This window comes from Haliaeetus albicilla, chromosome 32 (assembly GCF_947461875.1).
Source record: "Haliaeetus albicilla chromosome 32, bHalAlb1.1, whole genome shotgun sequence".
NCBI lineage: Eukaryota > Metazoa > Chordata > Aves > Accipitriformes > Accipitridae > Haliaeetus > Haliaeetus albicilla.
In genome coordinates this window covers 1,026,682-1,037,183 of record NC_091514.1, presented here as the reverse complement: position 1 = coordinate 1,037,183, position 10,502 = coordinate 1,026,682, and the positions used below count along the sequence as shown (strand labels likewise).

Genomic DNA, 10,502 nt, shown 5'->3' with positions numbered 1-10,502 from the left:
AAGAAGTTAATTCAAAACAGTCACTCTCCCCAGTTTTTTCCTCCCAGATTTGGTTTGGGGGTTTGACTCTCCATACACTTATGTTCTTTCAGCTGCTGACATAATGCTACTGCCAACTGAACAACTTACTAACATGTAAAAGTTTCTGCTCACAAGACAGAACAGCTGTTGCTTTGTTAGTGGAAAGACATAGAGGAAGGGTAAGTCTGTTTCCACTCACTTCTACCACATGAACTACCATAGCTATTGGCTGATTGTGAGAGACTGTGTTGGCTGGCTGTCTCGACATTGCTGCTGCCTCAACATCCTGTTGTTGTGGGGGAGTATGCACAACATGTCCCTGAAGAAACAACCATATCCGTGCCTGCCGAGCTGTGCTTGCCCACAAGCAAGGTGAAGAAACCACCATGACACCTGGGCATGCGCCCATGGAGGGACACGGGGCGGCACATATGGTAATGAGTTCTGTGGAAATGGGTGGACTTTTCAGAGAAATCGTGGGGACTGGGACAATAAAAGAACTGCGTACTCCCCACTCGAAAGCGGAAGGCCTGAACCTGGAAGACGTCTGAAGGACTGTGACACCTGAACCTGAAGGAAAGACACCTGGCTGGCAGCAGCAGAAGAACCCTACCCTCCATCACCTGCATCGGGACCGACTCAGGGGGACATTGCTGGCTTCGTGGTGGTGGTAACCAGTCTTGCCATCTCTCTTCCGTTTTCTTGCTTAGGTCTGCCTCGTTTTCCTTTCTTCTTCCCTCTGTTCTACGCAGTTGTAGGTTGTTATAGAAAATAAAACTTGGAAGGTTGTACAGCATCTGACATCGTTTGTGTCTTAATCTCACTCTTGGGATCATTTAAGAACCTTCCCCGATATTGGATCGGGACGCTGATATAAGGTGGTGTATAGTGGGCTCTACTGCTATGTGAATGCACACTTTTTTTCACTACTCTGCAACTACATGCAGCACAAATCATTTTTGTTGCAGTAGGATGCAAAAAGAGCAAGTCTTAATGGCTACAGTGCAGTATCAAACACCAGGAAAACACGTTTTGGCCTGAAGACAGTAAAGCTCAATTTTAAAATGCCAGCTTAGTCTCTTTAACTTCACTACTTCTTTGGCAATTTGTACAGGATGCAAAATACTTGTACTGCAGTCTTACAAACAACACTTCTAGCCCAATGTCCTAGCAAAATCTTGCACATACCTCTAGCTCTAACCAAGGACAGTGACAGCGCTTCAAGAAAAAGTCATATCTAAACGCTTCTAAACCCAGCCTCGAGTAATATGACTCAATGCCATTACTCTAGGAAAGCTACTGACAGCATTGCTAAGAGACAGCTATTGAGACTCCCGCCCAAGTTTTTTTGGGGGATAGAAAACATCAGCCTCCCTGAGTTTTTTCTTCACAAGTTTTTCTTGTTTTTCATTTAACAATGTCAACAAAATTCTAGTGGAAGCCACCAGTTTGCAGTCCAGCTTAAAATCTCTCCGTGTATCCACAGGAGATAGACAAAAGAGGAAGACAATTTCTCTCACATATCTCCTCCGATGTGCTTTGAGGTAATGGTTACAATCAGAATAGGTAGGTACAGAAAATCAGGCTACTACACCTATTCAGTTCCTAGCCTCCTCACAGCTCTCAGGAGGTGAAGGATGTCATTGCAGAGAAGCTTTAGGGAAAGAGACCCCTGTTCCTTAACAGCTGCTGCCCCATTATCACTATCAGTCAACTGTAATCTCTGCCATATTTGAGCTAGTAACCTACATATGGAACTCCTATCCCTGCTAATCCCTTGAATCATCCAATCCATCCAATGAGAGAGAGGTGCAGTGGAACTCCCCCTGATTCTTCCAGACAACCTGCTTCTCCATTACAGACATGTAAACCAGTTACCTGGAAAGCAAATGCCTACACTCGTTTGGAATCTTTCTACATTCCATGAATTCCTTAGCAAAATCACTGGCAAACTCATCGAGTTTGGACTTTTTCTTTTCCCTGTTAAAATAAGATTGACCTTTATTACAAAAAGGCACCAAGAAACAAAACAGGGCCAATATGAGAAAATATAGACTGCATGCAAATGCAACAGGGGAACATCCTATTTCAGCAAAAACAGTTTAGCATTCCTACAAGTTTTAGGGAAAGGTTTAGAATTACATTTGTCTTGGTTTAGTTTTGCATGTTTACCATCTGCAACAAAAAAGTATACTGGAAAAAACACTGTCATATTTGCTAATGTCAGGTGCACTTGAGTGTAACTGCAGCTCGTTATGCGATCAAAATACAAAAATGAAGAACAAAGCAGCTTCATTGAGCCAAATACTTACTCCTCTTCAAGACTCCGTTGTTCTCTGTAAAACTCCTCCCTAGAGAAAGGAGATGCTTGAGTCCTTGGGATGGTAATTGAAGGAGACATGGGTACTGCTCTTGGAACCCAAGCTGATGATGTGTTTGCAGGAGCTGGGGGATATCCTGGAGGGGGGACGGTGCACCCAGCAGATGGAGGCTGGCCAGGTGGAAACTGAGGAGGAAACAGTGGTGGTGGTACCCCCAGTGGAAGAGGAAGTGCATGGCGTGCTGGAGGATACAAGGGAGCTGGAGGCACAGGCACAAGGACTGGTGTTGATTCTGGTAGTGCTGGGGCCTGAGTCCTTTGGGTACACTCACTGTGCGGGCGTCCTCGATTTGGACCTCTAAAGAAACCCAAAAATATGTGTCACTGTTTGTTACACTCTGTCTGATTTTAAAGAGGAAAGCGAAGGAAGCGGGAGCATGGTGCGAGCACTTCTTGTTCTCAACTTAAGCATTTTTCTTCCTGCTTTCTGTTCATGTGAGATTACACTCATTTGTTGATCCTCATACTTGCCTTCCACATCCTCACCCCCAACACTCCCCTCGGTCTTCTCTCCTTACACTCAGCTTTGCAGCTGCGGGTGGAGGCTGCCCATGCTTAACAGAAACTCCCATCTCCCACGTGCCATGTGCCCACCGCTCCTCTGCTACTCCTTGAGACACTTCATATTTCGCACTTCTAACCTTCAAAGTCCTGCACAAATATTAACTCATCTTCTCTCAAACTTCTTTTAACCTCTTCCACATACGCTTCCTGTGCTGTTGCCTCATGATGATGTACTTGGCCTGTTCTTGTCCCTGCATTGTTATTTTCTTGCTTACTGAATCTGAGATTTTAAATCATCTGTGGGATGGATCCCGATTTTTGTTTGGATTTCTCTTTGAGATTTTATAAACACAGTGCACCCTTGCAGTCTATCTAACATCAAGTATATAAAAAACTGAAGGACTGACTTGGCACAGCAATAATAGATAAATCAGGCTCTTCTCTTTCCAATGGAGAGAAAGCAGCTTGGCTATTTGAGACGACTAAACTGAAGAAACTCAAAATTGTCATAAAATAACAGCCTTGACTTTTCCAATGATTTGCTCCATCAGAATCAACTAAGTTGTTCAAAAAAGAATGCTGGAGGCTGGTTTCTATTGGGAAATTGTTGAAACACAGCTTACCTTCTCTTCCAACAAACTGCTGATTGACAGAGACGAATATGTGGAAGCTTCAGCAGCAGTCACCAGAGCAGCAGGAGGTGTAAGAGTCACGAGTGGGGGTGGTGGCAGTGGCAGCTGCTGCTGCTGTTGGTGCCAAATCTGCTGACAGTGCCTTTTTCTGTAACCAGCTCCATTTTTGAAGTTGCTCACAGCCTAGAGGCAGAAGAACATTTACAAAAAGGTAATATGAAACTTCAGCAGATATAAAAACAAAAGCCTCCACAGAGTAAAATTACTTGTGTAATTAGCTGTAAATGCTATCAATCCCAAAAGAAATCAACATGCCGATACATGAACACATCACATTAAACACTGATACTAGTGATTGGTAACTCAGAGTGTCTGTATTCAAAGTACTGCCATGTTAACACAGAATTTGAAAGCGAGGCAATCACGTTAAACAAAAGCATGACCTGAATTTGCCAGATTGTCTCCAAGGAGTTGTAAGCTTCTGTGATAACAGATAATGTACTGGAAAGGTAAATTTAGCCTTATTCAATCCAACCTTGCTTAAGCAGATGTAAATTAATATTTCCTTCCCTTTCAGCTTTTTACAAAGAGCCTATTCTTACAAGCACTTTACGTAAAAGTCATCAGGTTACCCGGCGTAGGCACTTGTTGGCCACTAAAGCATCAGGCGAAGCACCTGTCTGATGACACTCTGGGCATCTATGTTCCTCAGATTCCAGTAAGGCTGTTCTAATACCTGTGTACAATTAGAATAATCAAAATAGCATTTAGCCAAACTAAGGAAGTTTTGGGGGTTCTAATCAACTATAAAAACACGTATATGATCAACAGGTGAATATGGTCTTGAATTGAGAGCATGAAGCTATAAAGGTTCAATAGCGTAAAAAATGTCTAGTATGCAGCAAATAACTCTAGAGTTTTGGTATGTCACTGTTGTAACATTTGAAGATGTAGAGTAGGCTGTGTCTTGATGTTTCAGCTAGTCTTTTTCCCACTATATAGTACAGTGAGAAGTCCCCACCCTCGAGGTTAACGAATAAAACTTGTCTCAAAAAAACGAATAGTAGGTTCAAAAAACCATTACTAGGTTCGCGTTCTGAAGGTTTTAACCAACTCTCCCGTGGAGAAAAATGTGGATTAAATGCCTCTAACTCTGCATTTGTTGCAGACCACCATAAGTCACCAGAGTTGGCTATATAGTTTTGTATGAGAGAAAGGGCTGTGGGCAAACTAAATGCACTCAATATCCAATACTGCAATCACCTGCACAATCAGCCACTCCTCTCATACTCGTCCTTCCGCATGTAAATTTAACTAAAAAGCTATTTATTTTACTATTCATTTATTTAACTATTAAAGCTCTGTGGCTTTTTTTCCCCTTTAAACGAGAAGAGCCCTTTCCTAGTCAGGGTATATTTAAGTATAAAATAGAACTGGTAACAAAGTAATTTCGCTATCTCCTCTTTCTGCTTTCAGAAGAGCAGATGTGCTGTTTTGAATTAACAAACATGGGAGCTCACACTTACATTCATCACAGTAACTGTTTCCACAGCAGGGAATAATAGCTGCATCAGTCATTATCTCCTTACAAATGAGACATAAAATCTCATCTGGAATAGGATCATCTGAGGAGGAAGAGGATGGCTCCTCTGGTAAAAAGGGAGGCTTTTCCTTCTTTCTTCTAGCATAAGCTTCCCTGGAGGAGGGGAAAGGGGAAGGAAAAAGAAACAAATTAAAGGTGGGTAAAGGAAAACTTTTCCAAGGTTTGGATATTATCAAAGGAAGACAGGAGATGGAATTCTTCTCACTCCACATTAGCCTTCTAAAACATAGGCATTTAGTTGAAACTACTTTTCTATAGCCACCACACTAGAATAGGGAAGGGGGAACAATTTTCCTGCTGCAGAGCTCTCCCATTCAGTGGATCAACAAAGAAATTAGCTCAGATGAGAAAAAATCATTTCTTGGCAGCTAGAAATCAGGTGAAATGAGTCCCACCTCTCCTTTGCCAGAGGCTAAATGTAAATTTCAGGCTCAGGTTAAACTTAGTCTCCCCGTAATTACATTTTATAAATGGAAGAAGTCCATGTTACAGCTTCTACAAAAGGAGATCCATGACGGAAACCCCAAAGTGCTACCAAGTGCATTTTAAAACAGCCACTCTTGTCAGCACACAGCAGTATTTTCTTAGTTCATAGCAACAGGAAATCTGCAGCCTGTTTCACCCATAAGATCTAATAAAACTCAGAGGGAGGAAATCTCAGCCCAACAGCTATTTGTTAAACTTTGCAAGAAGCCTTTGAAACACAAAGCAGAAGCAAAACGAGCTTTCACAGAGAACGACTCCCACTGTAACCACTACTGAAATCTTTTGCAGAAATACAGGTTCTTAGCATACCACAAGTTTAACCAAGTTCCTGGGGCATGAACAGTACGACCACCCTGTATTAACATTACAAAGCATCACAGATTTTAAGGTTAAGATACAATGACAACGCTTCCTCCCTCCTCATTACAGATGCAGGTCAACCTCGTTGCATTGCCACTCAGACGTTGTGGTGGGTTGACCCTGGCTGGACGCCAGGTGCCCACCAAAGCCATTCTATCACCCCCCCTCCTCAGCTGGACAGGGGAGAGAAAATATAACAAAGAGCTTGTGGGTCAAGATAAGGACAGGAGAGATCACTCACCAATTACCGTCACAGGCAAAACAGACTCAGCTTGGGGAAAATTAACTCTATTTATTACAAATCAACCAGAGTAGGGTAATGAGAAATAAAACCAAATGTCAGAACATGTTCCCTCCATCCCTCCCTTCTTCCCAGGCACAGCTTTACTCCTGAATTCTCTACCTACCCTCCCCCCCCAGTGGCGCAGGGGGACAGGGAATGGGGGTTACGGTCAGTTCATCACACCTTGTCTCTGCTGCTCCTTCCTCCTCAGGGGGAGGACTCCTCACTCTTCCCCTACTCCAGTGCAGGGTCCCTCCCATGGGAGACAGTCCTTCATGAACTCCTCCAGTGTGGGTCCTTCCCATGGGCTGCAGTTCTTCACGAACTGCTCCAGCATGGGTCCTTTCCACGGTGTGCAGTCCTTCACGAGCACACTGCTCCAGCGTGGGTCCCCCACAGGGTCACAAGTCCTGCCAGCGAGCCTGCTCCAGCATGGGCTCCTCTCTCCACGGCGCTGCAGATCCTGCCAGGAGCCTGCTCCAGCGCAGGGTTCCCACAGGGTGACAGCCTTCTTCGGGAACACACCTGCTCTGGCGTGGGGTCTTCCACAGGCTGCAGGTGGATATCTGCTCAACCGTGGACCTCCATGGACTGCAGGGGGACAGCCTGCCTCACCATGGTCTTCCCCATGGGCTGCAGGGGAATCTCTGCTCTGGTGCCTGGAGCATCTCCTCCCCCTCCTTTTTCACTGACCTTGGTGTCTGCAGGGTTGTTTCTCTTACATGTTCTCACTCCTCTCTCCAGCTGCTGTTTTCCCTCTGTCCCAAATTTTTTCCCCTTCTTACAAATGTTATCACAGTGGCGTTACCACTATCGCTGATTGGCTCGGCCTTGGCCGGCAGCGGGTCCGTCTTAGAGCTAGCTGGTATGGGCTCTCTCGAACACAGGGGAAGCTTCCAGCATCTTCTTACAGAAGCCACCCCTGTAACCCCCCCGCTACCAAAACCTTGCCACACAAAGCCAATACAGACATTTATGCACGGTTTCTCTCGTTCACTTTTTGGTCGGTCCAATTAATTCCATACTTACACATTAAGACACGGTATTGCGTATTTTCCAGTTTTTGTCAGCATAACACCCTTCGTATTGGGATCTTTCACCTCCACCAAGAAACTCCTTGGAATTCCTGTGCTCTTTTTCATTCTGGAAACAGACCCAAAACTTTCGTCCTGTTGAGACAAGAAATGCAGACATACTGCATCTTAAGACCCACACTTAAAATGACATTTCAATGATGATTTTAAGCAGCAAGAGCCTTTAATCCTCTCCTTTTACCTAGCGTAAGGGTCGCTTGACTAAAATACTTCTTTTCCTAAATGAATACAGCAAGGATGTTCCAAAGGCTTGAGCAGTGTTTTGAACTCGGTCGACATTCTTTGGCTTAACTTCAGGTTCCTTAAGGGTGAAACAGCCCTTAGCTCACCATCCACTCAGAGAAGAGACACAAAGCCGCTCCTCCTCCGCCAAAGGGCAATTCAGAGGGAGAGCTTAATTCAGTGCTCTGAATCACTCCCTGGGGAAACTTACATTCACCATCTCTATATGAAGGCTAAATTCATACCTCATGCATGTACATTCAGTGACTAACATTAAACAGCATGAAGACGCAACCAGAGGCTTGTCTAATTAAAACACACAAATGTTCAGTAGATGGGGTCAACAGAAACATCTTTTTATATGAAATACTAAAACCTATGAACTGTCATTAAAAAGAGTTAAAACCAGAAAAATTTCCAATAACATTGAAACGTACAAAACCACGCATGCAAGTTCACAGAGAAAGATCTATGGACACATTTCATGTCCATGACATAGAAAAAAAGAAAATTTTACATTTCTAATTCCAGGTTTCCCTTGAATTCCGAAAGGCTTTGCAACATTGCCATATAAGCTCTGTATTTCACCCCAAGAGAAACAATTCTTCACGTGAGCATTCATGTACTTGTTACCTAACTGCCAGGGTAAAACAATTAAAAACCAAGTAACACCAGAAGTCCCCCACAATCTTACCCCATTTGTTGGGCAGTTCTTTATAGAGTGGCCAGGTTTTCTGCAAGGATGGCAAGTATATGATGATGGAGGTGGACCCAAGGGTTTCTTCATGTAACTACAAGATTTGGAGGAATAAACGAACAAGGTATGCATGTGTCTCTCTTGTTAAACCAAAGACCGCTACAGTTTTTTCCATAATCTTCAAAGAACAGATTTGACATTATCAACACTTACTTGATTGGATCATATTCATGGCAGGACTGTATCATCATAGCTCTTATTTTATCTTCTTCGGAAGCACTGGTTTCAGCCAGATTGGCAGTCTGTTTAACAGGCAATTATTTGAAAAGCACATTAGAAGCACGTTTAAGCCCACACAGCCAAGGACAACACCGCTCACCCAGTCCTGTAAAGAGCAGCACAACACTAGCTGAGGTTGCATGAAAACAGCTGCTTATAGAAAATACCGCTGTCCTGAAGATGTTCTGGGGAGCCCTTACACCATTATTGTAGGGTTTGGCGTTTGGAAGATCTCACGATGTCACGGAAAGATGGAGGGTTAGTCGCAGCCCTATGACGTATCCGTAATCCCGCTTACCCTTGTTAGTATAAAAGGAATTAACTGCGCAATAAAAGGCGGAAGTTGATGCTCACACTGTGTGTGTTATCTGTCTCTTTCCCTGGTCCAGGCCGACCAGTGATCTAGTCGCAGCACCTTGATATGTAGCAAACACTACATAGTGGTGACCCTGACGTGATCGGTCGCACAGGCGCAGATGGAACTTGCGCAAGTGATTAAGGTATTAAAGGTATTGGCTGATGAGGAGGGTGCCTGCGGTTCGATTAGGAAGGGCCCCACGGGCGAATGCATCCTATAGATGCTGCGCCGGGGAGACATTGGGTCTCCTAGAGAAGTTTTGAGCCCTCCCAAATGGGGAGAGATTCGGGAGTCTTTGCTCCAATCTGCGCTTGCGGGCGAGCGTGGAGCTGCTGAACGATTGCAAAGTTGGGGAAAGGTGGAGAAGGTGGTTGCGCAGGATGGAAGGCTGGGGCGTGCTGGTTGGTGGCGCGAGCTGCTTTGTTTGCGGATGAAGCGCCGCCTCAGAAACAGCGGGAGATAGTGCCCTCGGGGACAGTGAGTCAGACTCAGACGGAGTGGGCGGCCATGGAGCGGGGTTCACAGAGCGGTCCATCTCTGATTGAGGGCATGGACGCGGAGGGTACGGCAGAGACGGAGGTTTTTCCTGTAGGGACGGCACCAGCGGGGCTGGATGTGCCCCCTCCGTAGTATCCATGGGAGGAGTTGCGGCGGGTGGTTCGGAAGGACTTAGAGGAATGCCTCCTGGACTGGGTTCCAGGCAAGGATGTCAAGGGAGATTTATACCGTCAGTTGAGAGAGTGGGAGGAACGGCCACCTGCGGAGGTGATAACTGGGAGACAGCGGGGGTTGGAGACTGTGGCAGAGGAGGAAACACCCCCCTGCGGGGGAAATCAGGCACCCTCCTGAGCCTTTGCCTGAGCCTATGCCTGCTGAGCCGTCAGCTGCACCCCCTCCGGCGCTTCCTCCAGCCCCTCCTTTTCCAGCCCCCCCCCCCCGCCCACTTGCAGCGGCGTGTGTCAGCCGGCCATGGAATGGCCGCTGCCAGCCGTGGCTGCGGCCGGCCCCCGGGCAGAACCATCCGCGCCCCCGCCACCATCATTTAATCCATCCCGCCTCTTGGAACCAGAGACGGTGAAACCAACTGCACCTGCGATAGACGCGGAGCCGCCTGCAGTAGCCGCTGTGGACGAGAGGGAGAGGCATTGGAGGGGAGTAATAAAAAATGCCCTTGTGGACGGGACTATGCTCCAAGCATTCTCAGTTGTTGTACAAAATAATGGACAAAAAAGATGGGAGGTGTTTCACTGGAAAGTCCTTGAGAAATTAAAGACTGCTGTGAGTCAATACGGAAACCGCTTATTGATAAAGCCAGTAAGAAATCCTCGGTCAAGTGTTTTAATTGTGGTAAACTTGGACACATCAAGAGTCAATGTAGAGTTTCTGCTAACAAAAAGACGGTGCAACAGTTGTAAGAAAGATAACCATACCACCAAGAATGCAGGAAGAAGGGAAACTTTACACCGAGCGCCAAGGCCCCTTGCGCGACGACACAAATGCAAGGGGTTTGGGCTGCCGGCCCTCAGGCAGCCTCGCAACTACCAGATCCGCCTCTGCAGGAAGCTCCGGAGTGGACGTGGAAA

General features: G+C 45.8%; 1 protein-coding gene across 1 annotated transcript; it reads right to left on the bottom strand.

Annotated features, from left to right (window-relative positions):
* Positions 1 to 3,583: 3,583 nt before the first annotated feature.
* On the bottom strand, positions 3,584 to 8,673 carry LOC138683218 (E3 ubiquitin-protein ligase RBBP6-like). Its single transcript, XM_069774765.1, has 4 exons — positions 8,496 to 8,673; positions 8,280 to 8,376; positions 7,299 to 7,438; positions 3,584 to 5,233 (listed from the first exon to the last, which is right to left on the bottom strand). Exons 1-4 carry the CDS (start codon positions 8,531 to 8,533, stop codon positions 4,954 to 4,956), a joined length of 555 nt encoding a protein of 184 aa, XP_069630866.1. The 5' UTR covers positions 8,534 to 8,673; the 3' UTR covers positions 3,584 to 4,953.
* Between the last annotated feature and the right edge of the window lie 1,829 nt (positions 8,674 to 10,502).

Coding starts and splice junctions, on each gene's coding strand:
- LOC138683218 (XM_069774765.1), bottom strand. CDS start 8,533: ATGATGATACAGTCCTGCCATGAATATGATCCAATCAA. Junction 7,439..8,279: donor AGAACTGCCCAACAAATGGG/GTAAGATTGTGG, acceptor TTGTCTCAACAG/GACGAAAGTTTTGGGTCTGT. Junction 5,234..7,298: donor GCAATACCGTGTCTTAATGT/GTAAGTATGGAA, acceptor CCCCTCCTCCAG/GGAAGCTTATGCTAGAAGAA.